Here is an 18,253-nt window from a genome sequence, read left to right on the forward strand (position 1 = left end):
AAGCTCTGTTCTCACCCAGACACTCCAAGGACAAAGCTAATGGCAGAAGCTAAGCTCTGCTGAAGTAAAGAGGTAAGATGCCCACTCCTGAGGTCAAGGAAAACTTCCCTGTCTGCACATGTGCAGGAAGCCTCCTTGGGGGTCAAAAAGGGAGGGGCTGCCACCCCATAATATGTGTGGACATGCACCCACAGGCCTCTGCGGTGGGATCCATCTCAGCAAAAAGTTGTGCACGCATGTTGGGGAAGGGTCCTGGGACCAGTCAGGTGTGAAAAAAGAAATGAGATAATTGGCCAAATGTAAACAAAGACCAGAAGGACTGTCCTGGATAACTGATTTAAATCATCTCTTTACTGCACTCCTTGTTCAGGATTCCCGCACTCCTCTCTGGGTGTGTATTTCTGCCTAGCTTCTGACTTACTGTGTTCCTCTTCATTAGAGTGGACACCCACACCCTTTCTCTCTGGGTATGTATTTCTGCCTTGCTTCTGTCTTAAATAAACAAACTGTTTCTCTGTGTGCTCTCTCATACGTTGCGCTGTGCGTTTTTTCTTTAGCACCAAAAATCTACCTGGATATAGTCGTTACATCCAAATTTTTTGTCAAACTAAATGAATGAGCATGTATTATTTCAATTAAGATGATGAAGTAGGGAGTCCTTTATGTTAATTGGAAACTGTATGTATATATACATATCAGAGGGGATAAATATCCTGCCCCAAATAACAGTCATAGGGATTAAGTCACTACTAAACTACTACTTCATAAAATGAAGGAAGAGGCATGTTCACTAAAAAACTATTTATAATTTGAGCATCAAGAAATAAGGACTACAGAACAAATAGGATTAAGTGAGAATCATTGATTGAGGCAAGGAGTTAAAGAAACAGAATGTAGGCTGAGTGACCCTACCAATAGATGGGGGATAAGACAATGCTACCCTGGACACCAAATCCAAAAGTCTTTCCACAGTAGTCGCACCAATTTACATTCCCACCAACAGGATACAAAGGTTCCCTTTTAACCACATCCTCACCAACACTTGTTATTTGTGTTTTTTTGCTGATATCCATTCTGACAGGTGAGAGGTGATGTCTCATTTTAATTTTGATTTGCATTTCTCTGATGATTAGCAATGTTGAGCATCTTTTCATGTGTCTGTTGGCCATCTGCATTTCCTCTTTGGAAAAATGTTTATTCAGTTCATCTGACCATTATTTAATCAAGTTTTTTTTTGATGGTGAGTTGTACGAGCTGGTTATATCTTTTTGTTTTGTCCATGGTTTCTTTTGCTGTGCAAAAGATTTTAAGTTTAATTAGGTTCCATTTTTTTTAAAAATTTATTCTTATTTATTTATTTTAACATCTTTATTGGAGTATAATTGCTTTACAATGGTGTGTCAGTTTCTGCTTTATAATAAAGTGAATCAGCTATACATATACATATATCCGCATATCTCCTCCCTCTTGCGTCTCCCTCCCACCCTCCCTATCCCACCCCTCTAGGTGGTCACAAAGCACTGAGCTGATCTCCCTGTGCTATACAGCTGCTTTTGTTTATTTATCACTTTTAGTTCCTTTGCTCTAGGAGACAGATTCAAAAAAATTTTGCTATGACCTATGTCAAAGAGTGTTCTCCTATGTTTCCCTCTAAGAGTTTTATGATTTCTGGTCTTACATTTAGGTCTTTAATCCATTTTGAATTTATTTTTGTATGTGGTGTTAGAGAATGTTCTAATTTTATTCCTTTACATGTAGCTGTCCAGTTTTCCCTGCACAACTTATGAAGATACTGTCTTTTCTCCATTGTATATTTTTGCCTCCTTTGTCATAGATTAATTGACCATAAGTGTGTGGGTTTATTTCTGGGCTCTCTCTTCTGTTCCATTGATCTATATATCTGTTTTTGTGCCAGTACCATACTGTTTTGATTACTGGTGGTTTCTCAAAAAACTAAAAATAGAACTACCATATGACCCAGCAATTCCACTCCTGAGTACATAGCCAAAAAACCCCCCAAAACTCTAATTAGAAAAGATACATGCCCCTCAATATTAATAGCAGCATTATTTACAATTGTCAAGATATGGAAGCAACCTAAGTGTCCATCAACAGATGAATGGATAAAGATGTGGAATCTAAAAAGTACAACATACTAGTGAATATAACAAAAAAGGAGCAGACTCACAGTTATAGAGAACAACCTAGTGGTTACCAGTGGGGAGTGAGAAGGGGGGAGGGGCAATAAAAGGGTAGGGGATTAAGAAGTATAAACTATTATGTATAAAATAAGCTACAAGGATATATTGTACAACACAGAGAATATAGCTAACATTTTATAGTAAGTATTAATGGGGTATAACCTTTGAAAATTGTGAATCACTATATTGTACACCTGTAACATACAATGTTGTACATCAACTATACTTCAATTAAAAATAAATTCTTGCTATGTGTTCCTGTGTCACAACAGGAACCAGCTGTGGAAATTAAGATCTCTGGCAAAATATTCCAGATTGAGGCAGCTTTATGGAATACATTCATTTTTCTGTCATGTGAAAAATACACTGTCCATTGACATGTCCAACTGCACACGCATGATCTTTTACCTAAGGAGATCTCCTTTCTTCTTTAATGTTAGGTGAGCCAGTTGCAGCAGCACATGTCATACAGTGTTTGGATAATGCCTTTTGGTATGAAGAGTGGGCAGAAAATTAGGAATAATTAAGACTGCTTTTTAGAGGAAGATAACTATCTCTATTTTCTCAATAGTCTACTTAAGTCTAGACTTAAAAATGCTACAATATGTATTTTAAAAATTTTAGTAGGTGGCATGAAGGTTTATTAATATAAACAGAATTAGGTTTTATAAGACAGATAATTAGGTTATAATTACATAACATTAATTCCCAGAAAAGCTTGTGGAATCTCTGGAGACTCCAAAGAAAGGAGAAAACAACCAACTTGCTTAGGTGGTTTTATTTAATTTAGCTTGGTTATGGTGATAATTCACAGATGTTTGGAAATAGTTAATAACATAATTTTATTTTAGTATAAGCAAAGTTCGTAATTAAGTGGTACATTAATTCATCTCAGGTGATATAGAATATTCAAAGGTCTATACAGTATGGTACACAGGTTCTCAGATGTGCAGTCAAGATGGAGAGATATGACTCATATCTTAATACTCACATTATGAGGTGATCACTGGCAAAGACTGATACAAGCAATATTTACTAAAGAGTTGCAAAAGAATGTAAAATATTTCTACTAAAAGATAATCAAATAAATTGTCACAAAGAAGCTCAAATTTATATTGGGCCTTGAAGGATGGATAAAAAAGAGTAGAAGGAGTAACATAAACTCAAGCATGGCCATAAGAAAGTAGAACGCACGTTTGGCACAATGAGTGGACTGGTTTTGATGCGCCAAGTGTTTTTTTAAGGGAACGTTTTGAGATAAAGAAGCAAAGACACATGAAGCACACACATACACACAAACACATAATACATATTTGTATATACATATATGCATACTTAGTATTGCCACTCATTTATTAAATGTGATTATTTGAATCTTAATTTATATCATTCAGTTGGAGAAATGGAATTATTTTTCAGCTTACCTTTATGTATCCTAATGGCTGATCTTTTATATTTCTTGGAATATGAGAATCCTATTTTAAATATCACTGCTGTATACAATAGTGATTTTTTATAAAGGACAGGGGCAAAAATCAAAGCAGTACATTAGTAGTTTGAAGTGTTTACCAGACCTTAATATGTAGAAAAAGAAGGAGCACATGAGATGGCAACAGTAGGAAAAAGTAAGAGCATTGTCTCCATGGTCCACACATGATACTAAAGAGCTGAGAACCAGAGTGGTACCCGTCTCTGAAACCACTTCTGATCAGGCCAGTCCATGGTGTTCATCCTCCCCTTGGAAGATGGTACTACTGAAGAAGGCATTAGAACCTGTCCAATGAAAGAATCTTGAGCCATTTAGTCTATAAAGGAAAAGCTCTATACTCTCTTTAAACTCTGAGCATATTTATATACAATAATAGAGAAAATAGTGTTCATAATAATAAATTTTAATAATATAAAATAAAATAATTTTTAATATAGTGAAATACTGTTGGGCATGATTTCAAAAATTTTAGGGGAACAAAATTTAAATATGTCTTCTAAAGATCCCTTTCATTTAAATTCCCTATACAAATAATCATGATGGTTAGCGCATAGGGATTCCTCACTGAAATTAAGAAGAATTTGTAAGCTATAGTCTAGCAAAGATCTTACTTACACTGAACACTCAAGTGTCCAGAAGAGTGTATTTTTCAGCAGTGAAATGGGTTCTAATTTTTTAAAGTTTCTAGGATCTATGAATACTTTCATCCACCTGTGGATTAAATTCCTATAAGGCACTCATGAAATATTCATGTTTCTTTTCTCACTCCTCACAAAGATCTTTCCTATATAAATTAATTTCATTTCTTCATAACATTTATATCTGTGATTCATAAAATAATAACCACACAGAAAAGCTCATTCATTTTACTAAAAAAAATTTTAAAAATTGTTTGCATAAAAGGTCTATCATTACAGCAGAGACAAAGCTGAGTACAGAATTTTGCATGAATTTGTGTCTTCATCTTGACATATGTGAGGAAGTTTCCAGCAGACAAGTAATTTTACTTAATACTGCTATTTCACACAATTTTCCCCTTAGTTTAGTTCCCTCTATACTTCTTTTGACATAATTTAAATTCATTAAGATTTCAATTATATATGTTTGTAATTTAGTTCGGGTTCTTTTTATGGGCACGCTGGAAACAGTCCAAGATATTCTTGTTTTGAATTTTAACATACAGATCTCTTTCCCCTACATGCAAATTCTAACAGATTTCCTTTAACTTAAAATGTGAAATGACTGTGGATTACATTTTTCTTCCTTTTTTTGCAATTCATAAGAGTTTATTGCACTTGTATTTAACATAGACAGATGATTTTTGCAGTCAATTTCTCTTTTGCCTTTCACCATGTGAAATATAGCCATTTAGAAATGATAGCCATTTTTATTTAGGCATATTTATGTTGGAAATAGTATAATCATAAAAAATATTTATTGTAAAGAATCTTAAAAAAGCATTGGAGCTTATTAAGTTTTAAAAATCTGTAGCAGCTTAGAGCTAACACTAAATAACGATTATTTTAAATTATTTCTAAAATTGTGAAACTGAATAGTATGATGTGTGGAGGGAAATCCAGTTTCACTCAGGCAACTATAAGTAACATGGATTCAAAGAAACATTGGAATAAAAATCTTAAAGTGTAATTTGAAATGATGTTAAAATATCTTTTAGCTATTGGGAAACTACAAGATTATTTTTAAAAACCCACAAAAAACAGAAAACAAGCAAACCAGAACACACTTTTAGACCCATTTCATCACAAGTGGTAGGCAAAGAAGTTTGTTGAGAAATTATATATTACAGCATTTCAAACATGAAGTAGCTATCATAGATTCATGTCATTGATCACATGAATTCTTTAATCATTGTTTATGAAAGATATCTGCTAATAAATCACAAAACAAAAGAAAATATATAGCAATATGTGTTTCGAGAACACACATAAAAGAAAAAACACAAAGATAAGAGAAAAAGAAGAAAAGAAAATTCATTTTTATAGCTAAAATAAACCTGTGTGTGTGTGGTTTGAAAGGAGGGGAGACAGAAAAGCCCTAAAAGTATGATCATGTTATATGCAGTGATATCTTCTGAGGTGCATTTCCAAAAAAAATTAAAAAGGAAGTTTTTAAGTAACATAAAGACATATCGATTATTTCTTTATTTTTAGTGGCACCATAACACAACATAGAAAATTCCCCATAAATTTAGGAAAGTCACAACTTAGATAACATCATAATATGGCAAAATGCATGTGAAGAAATATTTGTATGGGCTTACTCAAGTTAAAGTTTGATGCTCATTCTCTTTATTTCTACTCTATATTTTAAATAATCACTGGCCTTCTTTTTAAATACTAACAAAACCAAAATGTTTCATACTCAACTATGATCAAGGAAGAAATTTTATAGGCAATAACTTTAACAAAATGTTTCCATTAACAATTACTTTCTTTTTGAGTTTTGTAATTCAGATTAAAAGAAGCCCAATCCTGTACATTTTCATTAAAAATTAATTGACAATTAATAGAAATATGACCTCTTACATTATTATGTACTCCGTTTAGAGACGTAGCACTGTACATATACAACATGTTCCTCAATTACCAATGAAGAATCCAGGAGCTATTGAATAACCTGAAATCTATTGCATAACTAGTGGGGTTTTAAACAAAATTTTAGGTGGATATCAAATAGCATGCTTCCCATTATAGAACTGGTTGGATCAAATTACTTTATGGATTCTAATAGGTTCTTTTATGCAATGCAGAAATATCTACCAATAGGCAGAGCTGCCATATTGAATAATACTGACCTCATAATAAATGTAAATAGCTCTTCTTGTAGTTGTATATGATACAATATATGCAACCTTACACTGTGTCCATAGCGAATGGCCTTTGTTAGTCTGGTTCTCGTTGAGAAAAACTGTCAAGTTTTGAAGTTTAAGCTTATATTCAAAATTTCCTCTGAGTATGCATATGGCACTAGCCAGTTTCCAAGATAATTGTGATTTTTTTTCCTCACTAGCCACACAATAAAGCAGGGAATTTAGCTTATTATAGGTACTAATCATTACTCAGTAAGAAACATTGATATGCTCATTTTTCTAAAGGGGAATTGTCAATATTATAGCCATCAATATATTAATGAATTAATTTTAATATAATATTGTCTGTGCTTTAAAACTTGAAAAAGCCCAAATGTAAAAAATATTACACAAAAATAATAAATATCTGTATATAAAGATGAGATGGCAAGAGGAGGTAAACTGATTAGACCTACAGAACTCAGGAAAGTCTCAGAAATTTTAAGTCCAAAACATGGGAACAAAGAAATGGATGATCACCAAACATTTGAACAATTGTACTTTCACGTTCTTGTCTCAGATTTAAGGGAAGATGAATTCCTCTCTCTCAACAGAAGATGAAAGGTTTATTATCTGGATAAAATGGACCAAGGAAGCTTAGACTATGGGGTTATAAATATGAGGGAGTTTGGAGCTGATGAGCTGGCAAAAATTTGTGGGATACCATCTGACATAAACTGCTTTTCTGCAAAGCTCCAGTAGTCAAATATGTAGATAATAACTAAAAATCCTCAAAAAAGATATCTAAAAACAGCTGACATTTCACAGACCTTTGTTGATGGGGAATCATAAACCCATCTGATCACAAAGCTTGAGAAGCCCTACCCTTGCAAACAGAGCTTAGTGGTGGTTTTCTCACTTTGAGATATACACATCCAGACAAGGATCACCAAATATTTGAGAAAAGTTTCCAATATTAGTGACAGAGAATAAAATCAATAACAATAATAACAGCAAAATAAGTCTAGGAAAAAAATTAGGGAACAGAAACAACTTTGAAAACAGACTATAATTACAATTATCAGAGAGAGAATATAGAGTACTCATGAAATACGAAATGATCAGAGAATGAAAGATTTAGAAATTTTAAAATTGGCAGACAAATTGAAAAATATATATGTTAAAATGAAAAAAATTATAGTAGAGTAGCACTAATCTTCAATCTATTTCAATTTAAACTTCTATTCAAAATCAGTTTGCTGATCTATCAGACACAGGCATGTATTGTATAAATCCAAACACACAATTCAAAACAATCTTGGAAAAGATGCTTATTGAATACTACTTTTCAGAAAAAAAGAAAATGGCTTTCTCTACCATATAAATTGATTTTTTTCTTTCAAATTTTAATTAAACAGATCTTTTGCTAAAATTAAAGCCTGGATAAAAAGTTTGGAATTATATGTAATAATGAAGCATGCTCATAATCTTAACTATAGTGTTTACAAACTAAATACTATAATGTTAAAATTACATCTAAAATTTAAATATACACACTGAAATTGCATCCTGCAAAGCCACATTGAAGGTTCAGTGGAACTACGCAATGAGAGGACTAAAAAATCCAACTGTGTATTTATTTCCAAATTGTAATCAATAACTACATCCCTTGATTAGTGAAAATGGGAAGAATTTGGAAAAATAAAAGTTTCAATGGAATTTTATTTAGGTAATACTCTTATTTTCAAATAAAAGTTATCTCCCTTATTTTCAGGAACAAAGGGAAATTCTACTATAAGCTTAGACCCAAATAAAGCAGAGCATATAATAATTTTGGAAGGACTTCTATGTGTGATTCTAGCTGGCTAAACATTTCACAAATCAAAAGAAAGAGATTATGCTATTTGAGAGAACTGTTTTATGTTCTGTTAAAAAGAACTTGATATTTTAAAATATTAATTTTTCATTTTGAGTTTGAAGACTGAAAAATGAGTAGCAAGATTATTATTTTCTCTTCATTTGTGCCCAATGAGGTGTATAGAACACACTTACAAAATGTTAAATGATATGGTAATGAATGTCATGTAGCCCTCCCAGCCAAACAGTGCTACACCTGTAATACATGATTTTCACTCAAAATTAAATGTCAGAATGACTCACATTCTATATTTGAATAGTTTAAGTTTTTGATATCTGATTTATTCACAATTCTCTATGTTTTGAAAATTAGTTTTGTGTCACATCAGTGATTGGGATGATCAGTAAGACTTCAGCTAAATCTTGGAGAAGAATATAATAATAGGTCTAGGCTTCAACTGACCCCTAAGCCTAGGACCAGGTACAGAGTGCAAGTGTAATTCATAGGAACTTAATTAGTGCAAGTGTAATTCATAGGAACTTAATTAGTGAGTCATTTAGAATCAGAATCTACTAACAGGAAAATTATGATGCTAAAATTTTCCTGCTGAATGACATTACAGTCAAGTGAGAACTGATATTTATTTCTATGTCACAATATCAGCAATTAGAAGCAGATACATGAATAGTATATAATGAATTACAGATACTTATGAACAAGGAAAAGTAACTAAACATACACTAAACTAACGTAAGTTAGAAAAACATAAAGCCACTCTGAGGGCAAAAAAAAAAGTAGTAGCTGAAACGTTCATGACCATATGCACGTGTCTTTTCATAGATAAACCTAAATCTATCTTTTAACAAATGCCTCAAAGGCAATGAGTATAATTACGTTTTAAAAAGCTCTTAAAGTTTAAGATGAATGATTAGCACAAACTATAAAACAAATACACAAAATTAGCCTTTTTTTCACTATTTAAAAATATATGAGTGCCTTAAAATATATCTTCAGAGTTTCAGCATAGGGTTACTTACACAGCCAGAGAAACAAGTTTTCTAAGTACAATTATGGATTATACATACCATTTTCAAAAATCTGTTTAAATGTACATATTATATCACAGAAAAGAAAGGCAAACTCTAAACTATCAAAAATGAAGTGGACGGGGAGATATGAAACTAGAGGAGTAGCCATGGAACTGCATTTCTATCAGTTCTGCAGTCCTGTTGAAAACATCACTGGTACTCAGATAACTGAGAGCTTTCACACAGATTGGTTTTGAATATCATCACTGGGGAAAGAAGATACGAGAGAGATTTGAGGATGGGACTCCTGCATGGAGCCAGGAACATCTGAGTTCTTGGATGAAACTAAAAGTGTGAGCTAGAAAACACACACACACACACACACACACACACACACACACACACACAGAAGACTACTGGCAACTAAAATTTGTCTGGCTTAGCCTTGAACCAAATCCTAGTTTGATTGGGCAGGATGAGGTGGGTAGATAAATATTTGTTTGACAATCAGTAACTATAAACCTGCTCTCATAGTACTCTCATAGAATACCTCAAATCAAGAAATTAATTTAGGGTGCTCTGGTGCTTCCAGCTTTGTAATGCTCCACGGTAACTTCCAGAGGCAAATGGGTATCTTCTGTGGAAGAATACACCCAAACCTAAGGCCTTGCAGGATTCCCAGTAAAGAAGATAAGCAAAATAAGAGATCACAACCTAAAGCCATAAAATATACTAGCAAATAAGTCACTCTGAGTGAGAGTCTGCTGAAACAAGCCAATGAACTAATAGAAAGTATGTAAATTAAAATGTGACCATTGAATTAAAAACTTAATAAGAGGTTGAACGGCAGATTAAACATAAGTGAACAAAGAATTAGTGAGTTAGTAGACAGAGCTGAATAGCATAATAAAAGAATGAAACATAATAAAATATATGTAAGGAGATATGGTATTCTAAGCTTTCAAATAACAAGTTTAGCATGTTAGTTAGATTTTCAGAATAAAGGAATAGAGAGAATGGGAGAAGAGACAATATTCAAGAAGGTAATGATATAATATTTTCCACAGCTGATGAAAGATAGGGATTTTCAGATTCAGAAATCAAACTGAACCCCAAGCAGAACAAATACAGAAATCCACATTAAGACATGTACTATTTATTAAAAAATGACAACTAACAGCAGACTTCAAAACAGTAACAACGGAAGCTGGAAGAGAATAAAATATTCTCCTTAGATTACAAAAGGAAAGTAACTATCAAGTTTGATTGTATACTCAGCTGAACTGTAATTTGGAAAAAAAGTTGAAATAAGAACATTTTTAATATAAATCTTTTGAGAATGAATGAAAGCTATGGATCTCCTCTCCAGAATATGTATATATGGACAATTACGAAGTTGAATACAATTTTTGAGATTCTCACTCTCTCTGAAGCCTGTTCTCTGCTTCAGTTCATATAACTTTCACCCTTAAATCAAGCTACACCAGAGAGGGTGTACTTGGGCCACATTCTCTAGCTCCCTTATAATAATGTTTTTAGTAAATTACCCTGATTCTTATGTCTGTAATGCATTGAAGCACAAAGGAAAGAAGCTACTATGTAATTATTTTTGTCTCAATTGATATCCTTTTGAAATCATCAATTACTACATCATATAATCTCACAACTCACGCACACATAATATTTATCATATATTTTCTGGACTTTACTGTCATGCTGTAGTCTAGTCAACCATCCATATATGGGGTGGAATGAACAAACATGCTTATAATGTCTGCCTTGTTCTTCCTCCCTTCCCTTCCCTTCAGCTTTATTCTTTGCTAATAAGAAACTTTCAAATAACAGTGATATTTCACCTTTCTAATTCATTTTACTCTGTCAGGAAAATTACCCCTTAAATTATCTATAAAACTACCTCCCACTAGCTATCGAAAACACATCGCAACAGTCACACACACACACACACATATATATATATATATACCTAACTCATTTTCCACAAGGCAGTAATTTGTGTTCCACTTTCTCAACTCTTAACTGAATAAAAGATACAAAGTCCATAATAGTTAATAGTATAGGCTTTGGAATCAGATTTCCTATCTGGGTTTGAATCTTAGTTTCATTATTATTCATCCATATGACCTTAGGGATAAGACACTACACGTTATAGTCTCAGTTTTCTCCTTTATAAGGATTGCCCTCAGCTTTATTCTCTGTAAAACAGAATATATTGATACTACCAAATTCTTCAGTTTGTTGACTATTGACTTTATTTTCAGTTCTCACCACAATGACTGCAAAAGAGTGAATATTTGGGACTGAATTGTATTCCTTCCCCCCAAAATTTATATGTTGAAGCCCTAATGTGATCCTTTTGGAGGTGGGGCCTTTGGGAGGTAGTTAGGTTTAGAAGAGGTCATGAGGGTGGAGAGATTAGTGTTCTTATAACAAGAGGAGTAGAAACCTGAGCACTCTGCACACTTTCTCTCTCTTTCTCTGTCTCCCTCTCTTTTCCCTGTTTGGACATGGTGAGAAGGCGGCCACCTGCAGGCCAGAAAGAGGGTCCTCCTAGGAATCAAATCATATGGCACCTTGATCTTGGACTTCCCAGTCTCCAGAACTGTGGGAAATAAATATCTGTTGTTTAATCCACCTGATCTAAGACATTTTGTTACAGCAGCCTAAACTAAGACAGAAATGTTAGTTATCTTTAATGTTACATTAATTGCTTGATCACTGATACTTTGCCTCAGCAAGGAGGAAGAACATGATCATTTTAGAAGACTATCTATATATAGTGTGAGGTGGAATGAATATATTTTATGAGTAATTTCACTCAAAACATCATCGACAAATCTTCATGTAGTAAATGAGAATTTGCTCACTTATTAATATAAACCAATTTTGTTTCTCAAGTCAGCTAATAGATGACTTGGAAGTATCCTAGAAAACATTTTGAGGGCAAAGGAACCATATTTAAATGTTCTGATGATTTATTTGACAGAAATATTTTGCAATAGAAAAAATTGAGAAATAGTTCTAAATAAATGAAGATCATAAATTCTTAGGTTTGTGTATACACATATTCATAACTATATATAGATACATGCATTGTAGAATTTATTATACCTCACAATTCAAACTTCAACAAGATTTTGATCTATGAAATTAGATCAGCTTTTGGGATTTTATTTAAAATAGATACACAATAAAGAGGATACTATAGTAAATATGGAGATGTCAGCTAAGATTCCCATTTGCTGCCTAGCTGGGGATAATTCAGGTTGCAGACAGTTAGGGTCTGCCTCAGGTGCAAACAGCTGTCTCTAACACAGTTGTACTGTTCCCGGAGAAGCTTGCATCTGAGTAAAGAAGGAAGCAAGGGTATAAAGGACTGGCCATTTTAGCCTTTTTAGGTGGACATTCTACAGAATATATTACTCCTCATTCCAGACCTCCTTGATGGGTGGGCTGAGGCATTATCATGCCTCCAGTACAGTCCAACTTCCCTCCTGCCTGATCAAAGCCCTAATTCCTTTTACAAGATACCTTGCAGTCCAAACTACATCTCTGTGTCTGCTACTGGATAATAAAATATGGGACAGTTGATACCAAAAGTAGGGGTCTCTGATGAGGCAGGAGATTTTATAGGGTATTCATCAGTGAGTGAGATGCATTAGGCTTTTGAGATGTACAGAGGAAAATGGAGCCTAAGCACTAAATGGTGCACAAGGCTGCCACGCCAGCAATGAACTGGGACCGCAGCAGAAATGGGCACTGCAACAGGTCCAAGCAGTGGTTCAAGCTGCCCTGCCACTTGGGCCATATGACTGATGCAGTGAGCCTAATGCTGTTTGATGTATTAGGGATGGGAAGAAATATTCTGTGGAATTTGTGGTCATTCCCAGGGGAGAATCACAATGAAGTCTCCAGGTTTCATGAGCAAGGTAATACTATATTCTGTGCAGAATTACATACCTTAAAAAACTTCCTGGCATGTAATTGAGCAAGAAGAAATGACCGGCTAAGGGATCACAATCGGACCACATGGCCATGTAACTGGAGCTGCCCATCAAGACCTGCCTACTGACCCACTACATCTTAAGGTCACGTTGCTCAATAACCATCTATTGTAAGTGAAGTGGTACATCCAAGATGGACAATGTTGCCTTGAGAGATCCTCATCCAGTTGACTGAGGTTTTGTGGAGCCTGCATTGCAGTTCAATTACTTCATTTTCCCAGCTTTGTTTCTCCCCTCCTCTTTCAAAGATGTCTATCCTTAATAAACACCTTGCTGCTTCTGTAGACACAAATGTATTGAAAGGGGGATATATAACAGATTCACCTTATAGAGACTCAATAATAAGGTGCTATAACATAATCCTTTCCCTTCTCCCACCTCTACCAAATTTCATCATTCCCTCTACCCTCTACTCTCATATGTTTTGGCACTTGAAATACTGAAATGAATGGGCATACTAGTTCCACTCATGGAATTTACAAGCTAGGAGAAAAGATAAATCAGAGATTTGTAGTATAAGAAGTAGAATATGATATAATGTAATATATTAAAATATAAATACAATATAATGTAAGAAATATGTTGTTGCTTGCTGGCGACTCATTCTGGGGGAAGAGAGAGTTTTAGTGTGAAAGCACTTCCAAGAAGGCGTGATTGTGAGAGCACATTGTAGGTTGGCCTACAATGGTAAAAGGGTAATTCTAGGCACTGTTAAAAGGACGTAAGCCTGTCTGGTTGGAAAAATGTGAGCAAGGTTGAAGTATCACTTTTAAAGGAAACCGTAGTGACTCAATGAAAATATGTGCGCTTAAGGTAGAAAGTTTAAATCTAAACTATGTTATATATTCTAACATTCAAATTATTGATGTAAATTTTACAGAAAACATGATTATGATTATGCATTCCATATTTCATATTTCTATCAGCATAAAGCATTTGTTATTCTGATCTTTACTATATCTCTTTATGTTATTCTATATCTTTACTATATCTTTACAAAAACGGTACATCTCTTTGCTAAAGGAAGAGCAAATGCCAGACACACATTTTCTAGATTGTGAGGATTGGTTCCAGTGGGATTGTCCAGCTTGGCCCTGGCTACCCTTTGCATTTATGTTTTTCTCTTAGTTACATATTTACATTCCTGCCCATTGACCAAATACTAGGGCTACAAGATGAAACACTTAAAGATTTGAGTTTTTATACATGAAATGAGATCACCTTGTCATTTGAGATATACAGTGTAAATTCAACATTAAATAAATCAGATTACTAAAGTGCACTTAATCTCAAGGAGAAAAAATGACACCAGTCCAGCAACAGGAAGTTGTGTGGAAATGCGTGGGCCTGCTTCTGCTGTCTTGGAATTTTCAACTGCGATAATTCATAAAGAGAAGAAAGATGGAAAATACTAAGCAATTGAGAAAATGTTAGGCATCCCCCCGCAGAGTTGAATAAGAAGAGGCTGAACTGGCTCTGGAACCTCAGTCCCAACATTCCAACCCCCAAGCTCACTGCATCACACCCTGCAGAAGACTACAAGGAGAAGAATATCATTCCATTCGAGTAGTGCACCTTCCTCCGAGGAGAAATCTCTCTTCCCTTCTGGCAGGTGAGGATAACGCAAATGGATGAACAGATCCATTGGATTTGTCAGCAAAAAGTGGAGGTGGAGGGACTTTGGCATTTCCATCCTCATCGGGAATTCTTGTTTTTACAGAACATTAATCTGTCTTCTGAAAGAGGAAACCTGTGAGGCAGTCTAGGTTCTTATATTTCAGCTTAATATGGATGTGGAACTTTTCCCCAGGTCAAATGGATACTCCATAAAGTTGGTGGACTATAGTTACACTCAGAGAGAAACCTACTGAGACAAGGGCGAGGAGGTCAAGCTGAGCAGTGTTCCATCTGAGGACACTCTCTCTCCAAAAAGTCTTCTGGTGTGCTTGCACCCCACACACGCATCCCCAGGAGACAGGTACTTAGATGTGGTCTCACAGAGAGCACAGATGGCAGGGACAGCCCGAGGAGAATTACAGCACCAGAAAAATAAGAGGTATTTGACGCCTTTATTCTCCCCGAGAGAAGATGTAGTTCATGCCACCTCCCCACTCTCAGCTCCCCAGGATAAGATCCAGCTGTATGGGGGCCAGAGAAAATATGAGTGCTAAATTGGACTTTATAAGTTTTCAGTTGTGCAGGACTTAACTGAATGCATTTGTACTTGAAGAGGACCACAAATCTATAGTGTCTGCTAAAGATGTTAAATAACAGAAAATGAGATTTCCCCAAAAATGACGAAATGAGTAATTGGATTAAAAAATCGTGTTTGTACTACACTGAGTTGAGATCATGCAGTCGTTTAGTTACATGATTGTAACCTGATTCAAGGAACTTATTAACATATCTTTGAAAGAAGAGTAAGCCGTGAAAAAGAAAAAAAAAAATGTATCAGTGCAGATATTTCCCTCATGTAAAGGGGAGAAAGCTCCAGCCATGGGACTTAAAGTATTTTGGTCTTATTGGCAAGCTTTAAGCTGTCCCAGTCTGAAGTCACTAAATGCCATATTCATGTAACTTCGCTTTCTGACATTAGAGACTCACCAAACACACTTCTGATTCACATTTTCTTTCCTACGTAATATACACACGTACTCATTGTATAGACTCTGAATGTCTCATTTCTGGGATAGTGATATCTCACAGTAAATCACCAAATGTTCTTTGCTATTATATACCACTGTTATAAGCATGGAAATTTGCTTCTGAGCGATGTATACATGGGGTACAAAATCAGGTTTTTGAACTTGAAAAACTTGGCCAGTCCAAAGCCATTATAAATTCTCTATGGTATTGCAACTTTGTACAAAGTCTTGGGAAAATCTATTCACCTCCTCCCTCTAACCCAGGGTGGAGGGGCAGGGTGTGGCAGTACTATTCTGCCGAGTGTAATTTCTATCGTGTTTAGACCTCACATTCCGTTTCTTCATGTCTGTGATGGAGTGCCCACTATCAATGTTCTCTACTGTCAGAAATATCTTCCCTTTCTGTCTCTCGCCTTTCACCCTCTCTTGTTTTCTCTTTCTTAAAAAAATATGACTCCTGCATCTAGGATAATGATTTCTTTTACTAGCATCCCTGAACTCACTCATTCATTCTTTTTGTGCATGACCTTTATGCATCTTCTCTCCTGAACCACATAGCATGTGCACAAAGAACATTAACTATCCAGAATTTCTCATCATTAGAAGCAGTGATAAGAGCTGACCTGTTTGGGGGCATTATTTGAAGAATGCGTAAATGATTGATGATTGGTTGACAAAATTCCCAACACTTCTATCAAAAACCTATAGTTACTCTTAGTCAAAACTGAACAAGCAGGTGCCAACACAGGTGAGCCTCAAATGATTTTATCTGTTCTGTCTCCATTGTCCACTCGGACAATTCTTCCCAGGAGGGCTCATGCGTTGTATAGAACCTTCACACCATACATGTTAGGGTCAAGGCAGAGCCAGCAGACGAGGAACACTCTGCAGCAGTGCTTTCCTCACTATTTTATACTATCGTTTTGGGCCACGAGATGTAGTTCTATGTCGCAATTAACAGAGTCCAACTCTGGTAATTTAGTATTATTCCCTAATTTAGTTTCTTCTCCTAATAATGGAGAAAAAAAATCCCATATTCACATGAAGAAATTCTACATAAGTGAAAAGAACTGTTGCAAACTGTTCTAACTTCTCATAGCTAGCTAATTCCATTATTCAAAATCTTATGACACGCAGTAAAAATTTGAGTTTTCAAAGCATAATTTTGAAGTAAATTTTGGTACGCAAGGTCAATTTTTATAGATGGCTTCATGAGTATAGATACAAGACATACATTTTACAGTATGACGTTCATACCTACTTATGAAAGAAATATTATTAATAAATGGAAAACACACACTTGATAATATTCAGCCATCAAATGTAACATGTCAGCAATTTGTTTTCCAACACCCAAATTTTAAATACTAACTTTTTCCCCTGGAATTAAACTTTGGTGATTTTGCTAAACTATTTTTTTTTTTAATTGTATTTTTGGCCGAGCTGAAAGGCTTACAGGATCTTAGTTCCCTGATCAGGGAGTGAACCCAGGCCCATGGGAGTGAAAGTGCCAAGTCCAAACCACGGGACTGCCAGGGAATTCCCAAAACTCTTTAATCTTTACTAAAGATGGAAACTTTTCTACTCTTTATTAAAGTATTCTTAAGAAGAATAAGACAGTGGGAACGTCTTTCCAATCCTATCTCATTAAAAGAAAGAAAAATAGCATGTTGAAGGAAAATAAAAAGCTAATCACACAGGTATGTTGAAGATCAGCTTGAATTAACCAACACACTCTGAAATCACTGACTCACTTTGAACTCCGTGGGAGCGTACTATTTTCCAGGTTTCTGATGCCACTTCTTTAACATCCACTTGATAGTGATTAATAGGCACACCTCCATGGGAGTCCGGCTTGCTGAAAGAAACCTTGGCTGTGGTCTGTGACAGCTCTATAATCTTCACTCCATAAGGATTGGATGGCACATCTACAAAGGAATAAAAACAAAGGAAATATAACCCAGGTAATGTGGATGGCCATGATTAAGACTTATGGTGCTCTGAGAACTAGGAATAAAAGAAAATTGCTGCCTATATCACTTAATATATTTGAATTACAAAGCTTGCATAAACCGCTGAATGATCGCTTCAAATTGCAAGAAGGTATACATTAGTCAACCTTTATTACTATAGAAAATAAAGAGTAAAATATTCAATACCAAATTTCATTTATTGAGAGAATAATTTTACTTCTGCCTTTA

The 18,253-nt window shown here is 34.9% G+C and overlaps 1 protein-coding gene across 1 annotated transcript in view; it reads right to left on the reverse strand.

Annotated features, from left to right (window-relative positions):
• The window catches only part of NCAM2 (neural cell adhesion molecule 2), a 200,320-nt gene that overhangs the window by 66,389 nt on the left and 115,678 nt on the right, over positions 1-18,253 (reverse strand). The window contains exon 10 of the mRNA XM_061192956.1: positions 17,807-17,980. Coding sequence (XP_061048939.1) covers positions 17,807-17,980 — 174 coding nt within the window. The remainder of the gene's footprint in view (positions 1-17,806; positions 17,981-18,253) is intronic.

The sequence above is a fragment of the Eubalaena glacialis genome, chromosome 6, assembly GCF_028564815.1.
Source record: "Eubalaena glacialis isolate mEubGla1 chromosome 6, mEubGla1.1.hap2.+ XY, whole genome shotgun sequence".
Classification (NCBI taxonomy): Eukaryota; Metazoa; Chordata; class Mammalia; order Artiodactyla; family Balaenidae; genus Eubalaena; species Eubalaena glacialis.